At 44.9% G+C, this 17,071-nt stretch overlaps 3 protein-coding genes across 13 annotated transcripts; 1 reads left to right on the top strand and 2 right to left on the bottom strand.

Annotated features, from left to right (window-relative positions):
• Positions 1–222: 222 nt before the first annotated feature.
• On the bottom strand, positions 223–3,860 carry LOC100383456 (uncharacterized). Of its 10 annotated transcripts, none has more exons than XR_559417.2 (5): positions 3,394–3,860; positions 1,994–2,085; positions 1,163–1,279; positions 819–907; positions 223–731 (listed from the first exon to the last, which is right to left on the bottom strand). XR_559417.2 is itself a non-coding variant. In XM_008662161.2 (5 exons), exons 2-5 carry the CDS (start codon positions 2,029–2,031, stop codon positions 476–478), a joined length of 228 nt encoding a protein of 75 aa, XP_008660383.1. In that variant the 5' UTR covers positions 2,032–2,085; positions 3,394–3,860; the 3' UTR covers positions 223–475. The 10 variants fall into 10 exon arrangements, 1 of the variants encoding a protein (XP_008660383.1); XR_559419.2 differs by having other exon boundaries at positions 1,216–1,279; XR_004852823.1 differs by having other exon boundaries at positions 2,004–2,085.
• Positions 3,861–8,815: 4,955 nt separating this feature from the next.
• On the top strand, positions 8,816–14,326 carry LOC100279882 (Sec-independent protein translocase protein TATC chloroplastic). Of its 2 annotated transcripts, XM_008660273.4 has the most exons (5): positions 8,816–9,179; positions 11,006–11,295; positions 12,817–12,889; positions 13,022–13,107; positions 13,905–14,326. In XM_008660273.4, exons 1-5 carry the CDS (start codon positions 8,915–8,917, stop codon positions 14,112–14,114), a joined length of 924 nt encoding a protein of 307 aa, XP_008658495.1. In that variant the 5' UTR covers positions 8,816–8,914; the 3' UTR covers positions 14,115–14,326. The 2 variants fall into 2 exon arrangements, with proteins under 2 accessions (XP_008658495.1, NP_001146307.1); NM_001152835.1 differs by having other exon boundaries at positions 8,836–9,179; positions 12,817–13,107; positions 13,905–14,230.
• A 1,462-nt stretch (positions 14,327–15,788) lies between these two features.
• On the bottom strand, positions 15,789–17,071 carry LOC107326007 (Putative MAP kinase family protein). The gene has a single exon (NM_001320995.1). It carries the CDS (start codon positions 16,941–16,943, stop codon positions 15,948–15,950), a length of 996 nt encoding a protein of 331 aa, NP_001307924.1. The 5' UTR covers positions 16,944–17,071; the 3' UTR covers positions 15,789–15,947.

The following is a 17,071-nucleotide window of genomic DNA, read 5'->3' as shown; positions in this document are numbered from 1 at the left end:
GCACGAATTATAGCGTAAATTGTCAAAAATTTAGCGTAAATTGTCAATCTGTTTCGTAACGACGAATTTGGCCTGAATTACGACTTGTTCACGATCTGTTTAATTTTGACGAATGTGGCCAGAATTATGACATGAAAAACGTACATGTTTAGCATAAATGAGTACGAATTTTGAAGACAACCAAGATGAATTTTAGCGTAAATTGTCAGAATTTTAGCATAATTTGTCAATCTTTTTCGTTACAACGAATTTGGCCTGAATTACGGCGTGTTCTCGACCTGTTTAGTATGCATAGGATAGCAACAAAAAATGCAAGCACGGTGTAACTAACTGTAAATTCAAAATACTATGTTGATATGACCATTCTGGACCCTGGATGGCTATGTAACTAACTCTTGTTTTGGTAAGTTGTAAGCATGGCATGGAGTAGAAGCCAATCTCCCAAAATGTAGAAGCTGGTCCCTAGGCTACGTCTTCATCCTCCACTATGCAGGTGACAATATCGAGGCTGCCACAACCACACAACCATAATAATGTTCAGTTGGACATAGACACACAACGAGTGTGTCATGTTTCATGCCCATTAATGGTGTTCCATTAGGAATGAAAATAATTAGTCATCATCTTAAAATAACTTGAAAGATCCTAGACAATATTTTCAACCTCTGTCCTGTTTGAAATCAAGTTGTAGTAATCAGCAGGCTGGAGCTCATAAAAGTTGTCATCTTTCACTGCAAGAACGATGCTTTAATGTCACTGTAGAACTAGAATAAATACAAGGCAGATTTGGTAAAGACAAAAAAATGACATTTAGGTACCATGATCTGCACTAGGCAACTTTCTGGATTGTAGAGCAAAGTTCTTACTTGAAAAAAACTTGAATCTCATGTCCAAGTTCATCTGACTCCTGGGATTTTCCAAAGAAAACACATTTACACGTTGTATTGCATCAACCTATCCGACTGGTGGAGAATTCAGAATACAACGGTTTAATAAAAAAGGAAGTATGATCATTATTCCCAAAACATGAACAGTTTCAAAACCAATAGTATTTGGATGTGGGAAAAATCACATCCGTTGCTTGCAATAATTATTTGTATGCATCCACAATTCAGTCAAATTCTAATTATCACATGTAGGCTAATTTCCAACACTAAACTACCTCAAAATGTGTCAGAGATTCATTTTTTGATTCTTCATCAATAGCCTCCTTACCCTCATCAAAAAGATCACTCAACAGTCGTCCTGGAACAGGGCATCCATCATTTCAAACATAAATCTGTTCACGTATAGTTAGCCCCATGAAGTTAGCAGATATTAAGGCCTTAGAAAATTCTGATGAATACTAAAGTGACAAAACCATGACACACTAATATAAATAGGAAATGGTTCAAGGCTTCAAGCAGGTTTTACATGATAGATTTAGTACTGTGACTGTTAATTTTCAGAATTTAACACAAGGTGAACTTACTAGTAACTGCAACAACTTTCATTGAGCAAACCATGGCACCATGCTAACACAAACGTCCGCATCTCAATCAATTTGACAAAGTTACCATCAATACTGGTGCACTAGGACCTCAATTGTAGTAGCAATTTCTACACATGTCATACCATTCTTTAAAGACACCATTGATTTGAGAGGCTATGATGCAACACTCACTACTCTTAGTAGCAATTTCAACATGTTTCAGACAAATGATGAAAAACTTAGTACTCTTGGTAGTAATTTCAACATATTTTAGATAAATCTTTAAAAGACACAACATTGGGATTTGAGAGGCATCATAGCAGTTGCATACCAAAAATAAGAGTGTCAAAACCGTGTGTACCTACATCATAGTAAAACTAAAGCTACACAATGTTCTTCACTTGCCAACCATACAGTACAACATTATTCGAAGTAGACAACTTGGATCTAGAAGCATAAAGATAATAATAGTAAAATGAAACAGAACCAACAGAGAGAAATCACCCAAAGCAGCAAACAAACCTGCTCATACCAATCAATTCCTCAAATGGCTGCGCCATTGCTCCTCCTCGCCAGCTTGGTCCATTTCGTGTGGAATGAACCTAGACACTAGACTGCATAGAGACATAATTATAGCGGTGTTAAGAAACAGTGAGACACAATGATTCTTTTTTTTGGATATATAAGCCTCATTCAATCTTGTAATTAGACATCTGTCTGTCTGTCCGAGTAACCATGAATTTAGTCTGAACTGAATTTCAGAGTCCATACTTATTGACCATTAATTTATGAACCAGACAAGGCAAAATATTAGCAAAAAAATATACAGGTAAGTGTATAACATTTTGCTCATACTAATCCTACATACACAGGGGCGGAGCCATGGGGTGGGCAAAGGGGGCCGTGGCCCCACCTCAATTTTTTTGTCTTCTTATATATATGTTGAATATGATGAGAATTGGGAAAAAATAGTAAGTACATGAAGGCAAAAATGCAGCACACATCCACCATCCTGCCCAACAATCCAACTCCACAAATCTCTAAAACAACCCAATTCCGCTTCTGTTTTGTTATCGTTATATCCGATCGACACAAGGTAGAAGCGCTCGACTTCATCGTCGCCATCCCCTTGTTGTACTCGCCCTAACTTTGTCGTCTGCCCCTTCTGTGTTGTCCCAATGTCGCTGCCACACCTAGCTCCCCTTCTGCGCTCACCAGCTCTGTCGCCCGTCCATCCCCTTTTGCTTGCGCTCACACACCCGCACAATTCAGTCGTTCAGCCATCGCAACATTGACGCGTAGTTTTTTCTTGTTCATATTTTTCTCTTTTTCATTTCTATTGTTCGATCACTAGATTCTATATACAATGTTACATTTGGTTTATAGTATTATCTAAATGTCTTATGATTTTGTTTGGTCCCACATGAAATTATGTCCTACGTCTGCCACTGTACATACATAAAACAAACAAAAAAACAATGTAAAACCAAAACTACCTCGTCCATCCGATCAACAGTCTCTCAGTATGACACCTTGTATAACAATATCGTCAAAAACATGTTGTATAACAATATTAGTTATAGGAGGTATTACTTGAAACCAATAGATATAACACTGATGGTTCCTAGTTGGTTAAATCTAACCTAGTCAGTTGCATAAAACAAAAATGGGCTACATAACAGTGTGGTTGGTCTTCAGATATTATGTCATGTGCACAAATGAGCACCAAATTACCGTTTTAGTGGTGCTTGGAGAATATTAATCAAATGATAACCTAGCACACTTCGCTTTCTATTAACTGTGAATCTAGAAATGTAGATCTAGCAGGCAAATCGAGGTGCTCATGTGTGGGCTAGGGGGTAACTTCCCCAATGTTAGAGAGCTTCGATTATAGATCAAAGATAGGGGGCTCGGATCGCTACCTCGACACATCTTTGGAATCTCGGGGAGCAGACTTGGTGGCAGGGTGTTCGTCTTCTCCAGCGTTGCACTACCACCGATTTGTCGTCGCCTCATTCAAGTTCGTCTCTTCTGGCTCAGTATACGAGGATGTACTCTGTCGATGGCGGTTGACGTAGCCGACGTCCTTCCCGACAAATCTAGCGGGCGGGGAGTCGATGGGTCACGAATCCAGGACTCAGTGTCGTCCTCTGCCGCCCGAAGAAGAGCTCCAAACTAGAGAGGCGGGGGAGAGCAGAAGAGATGGCAGCGCGGGCTGAGGCGACAGGAGATGGGGGTGAATCCGCCATGGCAGGGGTGCACCTATTGCAAGGGCGAGGTGCAGGGCACAACTGCTACACGCGCAATAGCGGAGGCAACGTCTGGGGGCGAGAGACACGACTGGTTAGGGTTAGGGGCTAATGGCTTCTGCTGCTGCCTCCACACCTCCATGTCCTGGCCTTTTAGGCTGATTCCGGCTGGGTCGTAGCATGCCAAAGCCCAGGCTGGCTAGACTGTCTTTGTCATTGACTAGAAGCAACATTAAATCATGGCTCTCTCCAGTTAAAGAGAGTCTAGGGCTTCTAATATATAAACTATATATATATATATCACTTATGGTGATGAACCCAACGGTCCATCACCTAAACCGACGGCGCGCCTGTCGGACCGAGCCCGCGCGGCTCGGCTCCTTTCACGCCACGCACGCTCCTTTCCCCGTGTGGCTCCCTTCACGCCCCGCTCGACTCCCTTTCACGCCCGCGCGACTCGGCTCCCTTCGCCCAGTAAAACATTAAGTCATTTTCAAGGAAATATTAAACCATTCTTGTTTTTTCACATAAACATTAAGTCATTTTCGAGGAAACATTAAGTCACTTTTATTTTTAGCCATTCTCCGTGTTTTCTTAGACATTTCTGATTATTTCAGTAATTCTAGATTCTAGGCAATATTAAGTAATTTTTTGTTTTTTCAATCATTTTTCATGGTTTTCTAGACATTCCTTGTTTTTTAGTTCAGTCATTGTAGGCAACATTAAGCCATTCAATCGTTCAATCTAGGTAAAATCATTCAACCATCTAGGCAACATTAAGTCATTCCAGTAAACATTAAGTCATTTCATGTTAAATGGTTGGCTTAGCTCGGCTCTTTGCAGGGGGAGACGGCTCAATCGCGGGGAGCGTACGCACCGGAGCGGCTCACCCGTTTGGCTCGGGGTCACGGGCGGGCACGTTGGATGAGAGACACGCGGGACACGCTAGGTCGGATCTAGACGATGGACTCCTAGTCTATCACTCTAGGTGATGAATAGTACATTAATTAATATGCTTCTTTTCTCTAGCTAGATTCTTACTTACTGCCACTGGCCTTCTCATCGCTGTCGGTCGTACATAATTTCAAAGGACGAGCTGATGGGAGCGTCCCGAGGCCAGAGACACTGTCAGACCCGTCCATCGCGGTCGAGTGGTTGTACTTGTACTCGTAGCCGTCGTCGTAGCTCCTAGTAGGCCTGCTAATGGCAAAAAAATTCAATCCACGTCCACTCATATCCAAATCTAATAACTTTCATATCCATCCCACACCCACCCAAAAATATAAGGGCTTGTTCGGTTACCTCTCAATCCATATGGATTGAGTGGGATTGGATGGGTTTGAATCCCAAACAAGTCAAACTTCTTCTCATTTTTTTCCAATCCTATCCAATCCATGTGTATTGGGAATAACCGAACAAGCCCTAAGAAGGAAATTAAACCCGACCCATCCAATGATATTATTGATCCCAAACCAACCCTTAATTGGGTGGAAACCCATGGAAACCCCGTGGGTTTAGCTTATTGTCTCACATCAAGCCAACTGCATACACATACACTGATACATAGTGACAACTTTATAGTTGTTTCAATGACATACAAAAACATAATCCACGTTATAAAAACAGTGACAATAATATTTACACTGATAAAAAACAAGTTTGGTCGATGAACATTTAAGTCTCGAGAGAATAACAAAAAACATTTGTTAAAGATCCTTAATGAACAATAACCTTTTTGGCAAGAAACATAAACTAGCAGCAGTGGAAAGAGTCTCTGATCAAGCTCAAAGCTAGCAACAGTGGAAGGCACATCTAGGTAGCTTCAGAAGCACACCGAACGACGCATAAATCTCCTCGAAGTGTAAAGAAAAGAACCATGTGTGAACGGTCCCTGGGGCGGCAGTGTGTTTGCTTCGTACGTAAGAGCGCATGCGCCAGGGGACATGTGGCGTCGGCGTCTAAGTTTGAAAGTGTCTAATTAGTGTCGGTCGTCAGCAGGGGCCAGGAGAGCTCCGTCTGCCGAGGCAAAGACTTGGGGAGAGGGGAGACTCCGGCCGCCGGGGCTGGAAGCAGGATGCGGTCGCCGGTGCACGGTGAAGACTTGGGGAGTTAGGGTTGAGTTGTGTATGTTGGGACTTGGGACTAAGTTGGGAGTCGACTCGAATACAGTCCTGCGCTCTACGGATGGGTGAAGATCCATGGAAGCTCACCCTTATGCAAACCCATCTACACCCATGGGTATCAACATTTTTGACCCGTAATACAAAAAACCCACCCAACCCAACCCGTTCACATTCAAAACCCATCACAACCCACCAAAATAAACCCATTTTTAAACCCACATAAAATACCCGCTTACACCCACCCCGTTTGCAGTCCTAGCTCCTGACAGCATCTACGTCGAGGTGGGCCGTAGTCGCGCCAAGATGAGAGCCATCAATCGCCGCCGCGCCGAGATGTGAGACGTCCATATTGTTGCTGGCCGCCACATTGCAAAGGTGGGCCACCGCCACGTCGATTCCCCGCCTGCCGCCACGTCTCTCTCCATCCCCATCTCGGCGCAACGCTGTGATGAAGGAGAGAAGAAGTGACGCCAGCGATATCAGAAGAGAAACACTGAACGGAATGCTTTTTTAATGGTAATGGTGGGTAATTATCTCCTAACTTCATGGGTTTGTTAAAGTTTAGCGTCGGTGAAGCACCTTTTTTGATATCCTGGCCCCTCGGATGATGATATCCTGGCTAAAGGCTTAATAGAATTAATAGAGTATCCATATCAACAAGGTGCATCTTCTTTTTCAGAAGCCTATCTTGAAAGAACCTCCAAGTTAAACGTGTTTGGCTTGGAGTAATTTGGGATGGATGACCGATTGAGAAGTTTTCTTGGTTGCGCATGAGTGAGGACAAAGTGTGCATAAAAGACTTGTATTGGTCTGTGGGGACAATATATGATCGTAGCGAGCTGCCAGGAGTAAGTACTGTCTGTCCAGAGATTGGACGAGGTGTTACACCTTTTTACTACTTCGAGGAAAAAGGTAAAATTAGCCATAACTTCACATTTTTGGTAAAGCTGGGGGTGTTTGGCTACAGTTTTATAAAGCTAAGATATTCTTTATGCTACCAGCAACACGTGTGAAATTCGCCTAGTCTATACTATACTTAAAGCATCAGTTTCAACGGTCATCTCGCGTCATCTTTTTACAAATAACTCATCACAGTTATTTCAAATTAATCTGTTGCATGCCTATAGATAGCTAAACGGCGCGTCCTGGCACGGGCCAGACGCCCGCGGGCCACAACTCTGGCCCAGGCACGTTATGCCGGCCTGCTGATTGTGCCGAGTCAATCGTTAGTGAAAGGGAATTAGGCTTACACCTAGTTCCTAATTGATTTTGGTGGTTGAATTGCCCAACACAAATAATTGGACTAACTAGTTTGCTCTAATCTATAAGTTACACAGGTGCAAAAGGTTCACACTTAAGCCAATAAAAAGACCAAGAAATGGGTTCAACAAAAAAAGAGCAAGGGATAACCGAAGGCAGCCCTGGTCTAGCGCACCGGACTGTCCGGTGCCACCGGACAGTGTTCGGTGCACCACCGGCCTGTGTCCGGTGCACCAGGGGACTTCACGCTGAACTCCTCACCTTCGGGAAAATCCAGAGGCGCTCCGCTATAATTCACCGGACTGTCCGGTGCCCCCGGGGAGAGCGACTCTGGAACTCGCCAGCTTCGGGAATTCGCTCCGCTATAATTCACCGGACATGTCTGGTGCACACCGGACTGTCCGGTGAGCCAGCGGAGCAACGACTACTTCGCGCCAACGGTCACCTGCAGAAGCATTAAATGTGCGCCAGAGCGCGCAGAAGTCAGGCACGCGCGAAATGGCGCACCGGACACTCTACAGTACATATCCGGTGTGCCACCGGACATCCAGGCAGGCCCAGCAGTCAGAGCTCCAACGGTCGGAACCCAGCCTCCACCAAACGGCTAGTTTGGTGGTTGGGGTTATAAATACCCCCAACCACCCCACATTCAAGTCATCCAAGGTTTCCACCTTCCAACTACTTACAAGAGCTAGACATTCAATACAAGACACACCCAAGTGATCAAATCCTTTCCCAAACCCACAAAAGCATTAGTGACTAGTGAGAGTGATTTGTCGTGTTCTTTTGAGCTCTTGCGCTTGGATCACTTTCTTCTTTCTCATTCTTTCTTGAGATCAATACTCACTTGTAACCGAGGCAAGAGACACCAATTGTGTGGTGGTCCTTGCGGGGAAGTTTTGTTCCCGGTTGATTTGAGAAGAGAAAGCTCACTCGGTCCGAGGGACCGTTTGAGAGAGGGAAAGGGTTGAAAGAGACCCGGTCTTTGTGACCACCTCAACGGGGAGTAGGTTTGCAAGAACCGAACCTCGGTAAAACAAATCCGCGTGTCCGGCTCATTTCATTAAATCAACGTAAAATGTTAAAAAACGGTGCAGGAGATGGGCTTCGAACCCATGCCCTGATGGAAGAAGGGTGAGAGACACTAAGTAAAACTGTCTAACCAATAGAACATCATGCTCACATGTTTTTAATATTGAATATAAATGATATAAATGTATACATATATATTTTGTAAATAAAAAAATATAGTTGTGTTGGGCCGGACCAGCACTATGGGTCGAAGCTACAGTCGAAGCACGACACAACGTTCTTGGCTCTTGTAAACATTAAGTCGTTTCTGAGACCGCATTGGTGCAATGGACTCCATAGTTTTTAAGTTGCTGAATTGGATGGAGCAACAATAATTTATCACACTAACAGTAAAATGAAAGGTTATTTGTTGGTTTTAAACGTTCGTAATTGCCACGAAGTAACAATGTTGGATGAAACATATAATAACATCAATTAGCCAAAAAAAATATACCGAGGACGGTGACAATCAATAAAAAATCTTGAAATTTGTTTATGAATAGTTTATATAAGTATTGTTATAAGTCGTTGCAACGTACGGAAAATCAACTAGTTTTATTTACTTTGGCCACGCTAGACGTCGAGAAACCCGTGCGGCTCCCTTTGACATTGACTGTACCGACTACCAGCTGCACGGGCGAGATAATATCGTGACATCGTCTGTCCGCCACCGGGTATCTCTTTCTCCGGGTAGTGCACCAGCGGAACGGCGAGGTGCAGTCGTGCAGACGGGAACGGGGATGGGAAGCACAGGGGCGCTGCTTTGGCACCCGTCGCCGCAGGTGCACTCCGGTGGCGTCCTCTTCCGCCAGAGCCGGCGCATCGTACGCCAGCGCAACTTGCCTCTATTATCGCTAGCTGACGCGGCGCTTGAGCCCGAGCGCCGCCGCGGGCAGCGCCTCCGCTGCGCTGCCGGCGACGGGGACGGCGGGCCCCGGGAGGCTCAGAAGGAGTCTCCGAGCGGCATCGGCGCAGCACTCGAGGATCCGTCTCCAGGACCTCCTGGTACGCCTGACATTACGTCCGCCCTTTTAGTTAGCACTGCTCTCGTGCTACAGTGGAGCTCCTAGACAACTTAGTCACATGCTGAATATGAGCTCACATTGTTTGGGGTAGGAGGGATCGTACGGAGTAGTGTCATGAAAATTCCTAATCTACAGAAACAATCGATCGAGAAAGGTCAGAATTCTGACTTCCAATTTTAAAAACTAATAAAAGATAAGGTTTAATGTCCATTGCACTTAATACGTTGTCAGCAAGTAGGGAATCTGCTCTTATTCGTAGGGATGCATATGCATATGTGTGTCAGATCCTAGCTCAGTTGGTTGTGGGTGTGGGTGTATGCCCACACTATTAAGTTGCCCCAACCCCAACCAGTTCAACCTAAAAGGCTCTCTCAGGCCCCAAATATGAAATAGAAGCGATCAATAATTATTTTAATTAATTGCACTAACTAGGATTCAAACTCGAGACATCTGGCTCTCATACCATATTAAGCTGCATACACCCACCAGTCCAACCCAAAAACTTAAGCTGGTGGAGAGAGGTGGACAATTCACTTGTATTCTAACACACACTTCCGACCCCGAAGTTCAAGTTCTCATCAAGGCGAATTTGGGTATCTGTTTCTTCTCTCTAGTTCCTCCTAGGGTGGCTGAGTTTTTTATTTCTACGGATGCATATGTGTCAAATACTGAAGGACGGACCACCGAAGAGGTATTGATATCAAACAAAGGGCAGGAAAATCAGATATCCAACAATTTTTCTAGATATGAGAGATGTAATCATATAGTTCCATTTTCTGGATATGAGATATAGAGATAGAATCAGACCGTTACATTTTAATGTAGGGTGATACAAGGGTTATAATTTCATCATAAAAATACTGAATGCGGGAATACCTTAAATACCCCATATCTGCATTCAGCTAGGATAAATTGTTGCCAGGGTTAGTGGAAATTCCCAGTACTAACTTATATGTTCAACTCCATCAAACTCTAAAATTTGGAAGCATCATCAAACAATTACCCACCTTTTCAATTTGCTCTAGCCAATCATATTTAGTGAATCACTCAGACTGACACTAGAATGTGGTGTAAAAGGACATCTAATCACTACTTTTCTTATTTGACATCTTGCTTGAACGAGGAAGAAAGGAAGGTCGCATGCAACAAATGGCGGAAAAAGATAAAAAAAAAACTGAGACCTCACTACTCGGATTTGATAAGTCCACTGGAATGTATATTGGGTCATTGTAGAACTGGGGATTTGCATTACCTTGTTGGCTTGGTGCCTTGTACCAGAAAACTAAATTCATATATGAATGTAATGTCACCATCCATGTATAATTATTGTTAAGATAATCCTCAGTAAAGAATCATGAGGTTTAAACCTTGAAACGTGTGCGCATGCCTTATAAAAGAAACAGAGGGAGCACAAATAATAAAGCTAGACATCAAAAGAAGTACATCTTGTTCAACATTAAGGTGCTGGTCTCATTGGTGTACTACAGCTTGAGTTTTTTTTCTTCTCGAATGCGCAGGATAACTGCGCCATTTGTTATATTAAGAAGGTAAAAGAAACATGGTCTGCAGAAAAAGTTAAATATTGGAAACGAAAAAGTTAAAGGTGAGCTGGCTAGCCAATATAGTAAATTCTAAATTGTATCTCATACTGCACTTTGTACCGGCCTGAGCTATTTTTTCATGTTACATGACGAATTATCTTTTATTTGTTTTATTCTACCTTGCTAGAGTTTTATTTCTGGAGTATGTGACATAACTGCACCCAGAATATTTGACGAATTTACAACTCAATTTTACCTTTGGCAGTGGAAAACGGTTCCTTCAGAAGCCCCTCACAGGAAGAACAGAGTGCTCTGTATAATTTTCTCTATCCAAGCAAAGACTTACTTCCAGATGATAAGGAGATGAGTATATTTGATCATCTGGAGGAGCTTCGCGAGAGGATTTTCATCTCAGTTTTGGCTGTTGGGGCTGCGATACTAGGCTGTTTTGCTTTTTCAAAAGATCTGGTTCTTTTTCTAGAGGCACCAGTGACTGTTCAGGGTGTTCGGTTTTTGCAGCTCTCGCCTGGGGAATTTTTCTTTACAACATTAAAGGTGAGACTCCAGAAATCTGGAGCGAACATTCTAGCATTTAAAATTTGGCTTACAATATTCTTATCATTTCTATTTTCTACTACTCTCCATCCTTTTCTCTATTCAATTCAGAATAATCCATGCCAAATTGCCAATCTTATATCCAACTAGCATTTTTTGCTATGTGACGTTTGATTGCATGAGGAAATCATCCACATAATTCAATTCTACATTCTGATTGCTACAGCAATGTACAATGCACTTGAACAAGCCCTTTCTTACTTCATGGTTCTAGCGATGTGTAATCAATCCGGAGGTAATTGTGGTTCCACATGGTGTGCAGCGGGTGCATCAGTGCATGTATCTGAGGTTGTGTGACTTTTTATCATATTTGTCCAAACTACATCCGCTGGTAGTCCTAAAGACCAAACAGATGGAAATCTTCTCAGTTCTCACACATGATTGGAAAGCTTAACTGCAAAGTCCATATACCTAGGTGCCTCTTTTCACCTTACTAAATTAGAATTCAAAATTGCAAGTACCTAATGAACATGTCTGCGTACAGAAAATTTGAATACCATTGCACATATTTGCTGAGCTAGTGCGGGAAAATCTCTCACTACTTAGTGAGGTGAAGCAAGGTTAGTGTGGAAGGGAAGGGGGTGTTAGATTAAATTTATTAAAGGATACTGGGATCATTGGTGGAATCTAATTTGTCAATCAGTTAGTCATGTCATCTGCTGAAGGTAGAGAGGTTACGGTGGACCTTGATGCACTTGGGGTCCCTACTCATGATTTGAATGCTTTGGACGCTCCTTTTTCAGATGAAGTGTTTGAAACAATCAAAACCCTCCCATCTGACAAATCCCCTGATGGATTCACTGGCAGGTTCTATAAGCTTGTTGGCCCACCATCAAGACAGACCTTTTGGTAGCTTTATCTTGTGTTTGGGACCGAAAGTTTAGGAACATGGGTTTGCTTAATTCAGCCTATATTACTCTTCTGCCTAAAGTGGAGAATGTTTCTCATGTCAAGGATTTTCGTCCAATCAGACTTATGCATAGTTTTGTGAAGATTGTGACCAAGTTGTTAGCTAATAGGCTGGCAAGCCGGTTACAGCTTATGGTCTCCCCCAACCAGACTGCTTTCATAAAAAAAATGGTTCATACTTGACAACTTCATACTAGTTCAACAAACGACCAAATTCCTGCACCAACAGCGAGAGACATGTATCCTCTTCAAATTAGACATTTCTAAGGCGTTCAACTCTGTGCCTTGGGCCTTCCTTCTCGAAGTTTTGAGGAAAACAGTTCAACCAAACAATTCAGGTGTACCCAACATCCAGCTCCAGCTCTAGAAAGTTTCTAGGCTTAGAAATACCTAGCTCCAGGAAATCCACATATTTTATTGACGGTGGAGCTCTGCACAGCAGGCCTATATTACCATTCGCATGCAATTTCCATACTCTAGGTCAGCTTTACTTCACAGTAGTCATTACAAAATTAAACTGTTAATTATCTCATTATCTTCAATCCCATGCAGGTTTCAGGTTATTGTGGCCTTTTACTTGGAAGTCCTATCATTTTATATGAGATCATTGCATTTGTTATCCCAGGTTTAACAAGGGATGAGCGGAAATTTCTCGGGCCTATTGTGTTGGGTTCTTCTGTTCTATTCTACCTAGGCATTTTCTTCTCCTACACGGTTCTCAGCCCTGCTGCGTTGAACTTCTTTGTGAATTATGCAGATGGGGCAGTGGAATCGTTGTGGTCAATAGACCAGTACTTCGAATTCATACTTGTGCTGATGTTTAGCACAGGGTTGTCCTTTCAGGTAAACAAGTCTCCCTGTATATGTTGTAGTAAACTAATAATGTGTTTTTTTATGCAAATTGTAGTAATGTGTTCTCTTTTTGTTTATGAGTAACCGGATCATTAACACGTACCTCTCTGGAAACCAACTTTATTGTTTAGCTAAATGTGAAAATGAACTGATTCCTGTCTTGTGTGGCTATATGATTCCTCTGAAATTCCTGCATTCTAAATGTGGCAAGTTTTCTTGTACCACATTTAGGTTGAAATATGTTTTTAAGTGCAGAAAGAGTTGACTATGGTCTATTTGTGTTGGTGAAATTTCTCATGAAAACGTAGGCTGTTGAGATTAATGCCACACATTGCCAAAAACTTTCACGCCAAAGTGTGGCTGTAGCACCTAAATTGGTCAGTACAACTAGTATGCGCTTTAATAAAGGCAACGACTAATATGCAAGCAGATATTAGGTGCAAGCGTGCAAGCAAAATTTTTTGTATGTTAGATCTAAATCCAACGGTAGATACAATATATTTGTGTGTTTTACAATATATTGTGACAAGTATATCAGAACACAAAATTCGTGTGTTTTAGTAAATCATGTAATGTCGATTGCTATTCCATTTAGTATTATCCTAATAACAAATAACATATATTGATGCTGCTTTTGATGCTAGTAGGCACCTATTTGAGTTATTAGAGGACCACAGATCTTGTAGGAATATAGAGATAAAGTGGACTGTGGTAACTGAAGAATCTCATAGACAACCGAATAACCAAATGTTGACTTTTGTACATTTTTCATGGTATTTCTGTTCTAGGTCCCTGTTATCCAGCTTCTGCTAGGACAACTTGGATTGGTTTCTAGTGACCAAATGCTTTCGATCTGGAGATATGTTGTTGTTGGCGCTGTCGTCGCTGCTGCTGTGCTTACACCTTCGACGGATCCGTTGACACAAATGTTGTTGGCTGGTCCTTTGCTTGGTTTGTACTTGGGTGGCGCATGGATGGTCAAGCTAACTGGGCGATAAGTGAGTGGTTCATGCAAGGCAATGATGCTCCGGGAAGCAAGAGCGCCACTGTAACCTAGTCTTGTAAAAATGAATTCACTCTGTTCATCAGATGATATTGTTACCATTTCTCTTTCTGAAGTTCATGAGCAGTAGAAAATAGAGGAAACGGTTAGTTAGTTTCATCTACAGATCTTGAAGTAACAAATGAATGCGTTGTGGTACAGCCCGAATTAATCATTGTTGAATAGACTATAAGATGCAAGTTCCGCGGCGGCGTGGGTGAGATGGTCAAAAAAAAAACTGCCTAGGAGGAACTTGTTTGATCTTACGTGTTTTCAAATTTGGTTTTAGTGAAAGGCCATCAAATAGTCAATAGTATTCATACAAAAATTGATATCAAATTTTGCTCGTAAACTAACAACCGGCCGGCTCCGATAACCGATAAACCAGCCGGCTAGCAAGACCGATACTGTGAACCTAGTTCGTCCTCCAGTCTCCACCACCGAACTTGCCATGCGTCCGTCCAAGGTAGTGTGCAAGTGCAGCCCATACGACACCGGACCGGAGTAAACTCTCGCCTGCCCTGAGCTGGGCGGCAGGCAGATGCAGCTCCTCCCTTCGCGGAACGATACGAGCACGCAGTATGTGGTGTGGCTCCTGCTGAAGCCGTCAGGTTGTTTCCTTCTTCTTACCTCCACCCCCTGCCGAACCGAACCATCTACGATGATTCATTCCACTGGCAGTTTTTGGCAGCCGTTCGGTCGGGCCGTGGGCCGTGGCTATCTATCTATCTTATTCTTATCTGGACCACGTTGCACCAGCCGCCCAAAAGTATCCACCGTGACAAAACGGCGACCCCACGCCCACGGTGGGCTTCTTCCTTCAGTCTGCAGTGAGGATGCCGTGTGTACGCCTTTGCGGCTTGTGGACGTGTCATGTCACGTCACGACAAGTACAGCGCAGAGCGTGACCGGAGGTGGAGGAGCTTTGAGCCGGCCGGGGTTTATATGCTGCTGCTTCAAAGCAGAATGGTGGGGATTGCATAGAAGAAAAGAAAGACCTTAATCACAGATCTGACTCAGAACTTCAGACAGAGATCAAACTGATGCTGTGACCGTATCTGCTGCGCAAGCATAGCGTTTTCGTTTGCAATGCACGCTTCTACCAGATGGAGTAAGGACATCAAATCTAATGTCAACCTACGGCTGTTCCTGCTGCTGTCCTTGATCATGATAGGTCGTTAGAACTAATAAGTGTCGGCACGGCCTTTTGGTTATTACACTTTTTGGTTGTACCTGTATGATTGCCTCTTTCCAAATCACTACTCACTACCCCCATCGCTATTCTTCACGTTTTGTTAGCAGTGTTATTAGCCACTGCTGACGGATTTGTTGTGGCCCAGCCGTCTCGATAGTCTCGAAGTAGATCTTGTACACGATGAAGCCGGAATGATGGTTGTTGTTGATCATTAAGGTTAATTAGTAACACTTTTACAGGTATTAGAACACAGCTAGTCTTTCCACTCAACAAAATTCTGTCCATTAACGACCTAGGGTTTTAGGGATAGCGTCCCCTCAGATTTCGATTAGGTTTGTTCATGCCAGCATCACTTCAAATGAAATGACTTGATATTTGCTTGATGAACACAGCAATCCAGACAGCAAGCAGCGTCGTTGAGGGAATTTTGGATTTCATGAACTGGTTACCTCTTGAGATTTGATATTTGCTTGATGAACTCAATGAACGAACGAATGAGGGATAAAAGGAACAAAAAGAGAAGCTACACACTTGCTGTAATTTATGCACACCCCAGCTCGTCCTAATAAATCTCCTAGTAGTGTGTCTTGTCTATTATTGGCCGCGCTGCTCCGCCTCTGCGACGAGCGCAGCGAGCGCGTGCTGTGCGCCGGCGGCGTCCGGCTCGGCGAGGAACGGGTGCTCCAGCAGCTCAGTCACCGACGCGCGCCGCCAGGCCTTCTTCTCGAGGCACCGCGCCACGAAGTCCCGGAACTCGTCCGACGCAGCGGCAGGCGGCTCCGGCGCCTCGCCGAAGCATATGGCGCACATGAGCGCGGCCCAGTCCGGGCGCTGGCCCTCGGGCAGGAGAGGGAAGTGGCCCAGGCACAGCTCCAGGATGACCACCCCGAGGCTCCACACGTCGGCGGCGTAGGGGTCGTAGTCTCCCGAGTACGCCTCCGGGTCGAACCGCTCGGGGGACATGTACGCCGCCGTGCCGACGTACGACGCGCAGGGGTCCAGCCGCCGCCGCAGCACCTTGCCCGCGCCGAAGTCGGCGATCTTCACCTCGCCGTCGGCGCCGACGAGCAGGTTCGACGGCTTGAGGTCGCGGTGCACGACGCGGAGCGCGTGGAGCGCCGCGAGCCCGAGGAGCGCCTGCCGCGCCACGGCGGCGATGGGGCGCTCCCCCATCGGCCGGCCCAGCCGGCGAAGCAGGCCCGCGAGGGAGCCCCCGGGCATGAGCTCCAGCGCCAGAGCCGCGGGCGCCTCCCCGGCGGCGGCCGACGGGATCACCGTGTGGAGGCGCACGACGTGGGGCGCGTCCGCGGCGAGCATGAGGATCTCGGCCTCGCGCGCCGCGGAGGCGTCCCCGTCCGCGAAGATCTTGAGTGCGAGCGGCTGCGAGGACCGGCGGTGCCGCGCCTTGTAGACGGTGCCGCCGTTGCCGTGGCCGAGAACGGAGAGCCTTTCGTAGTCCGAGAGGCGGGCGTCGGACGTGGAGGTGGACGGCGCGGCGGTGGGCTGAGGCTGCGGCGGCAAGCGCAGGACGAAGTGGTCGAGCGGGAGGGTAAGGTGCGGCAGCTGGCGGCGCTGGCGGACGACAGCCATTGGCTTGTTGGACTCGGAGACAGAGTTGGGTGAAGAGGGGAGGCAAAACACTGCCACGAGAAGGAGCGTCTTTATACAATGGGCGGGAGTGAGAGACGGGTGGAGTTCGGTGGCGGGTGTGCGGTTGC

This window comes from Zea mays, chromosome 9 (genome assembly GCF_902167145.1).
Source record: "Zea mays cultivar B73 chromosome 9, Zm-B73-REFERENCE-NAM-5.0, whole genome shotgun sequence".
NCBI lineage: Eukaryota > Viridiplantae > Streptophyta > Magnoliopsida > Poales > Poaceae > Zea > Zea mays.
Note: the sequence above shows the minus strand (reverse complement) of the source record. Positions and strands in the feature narration are given on the sequence as shown.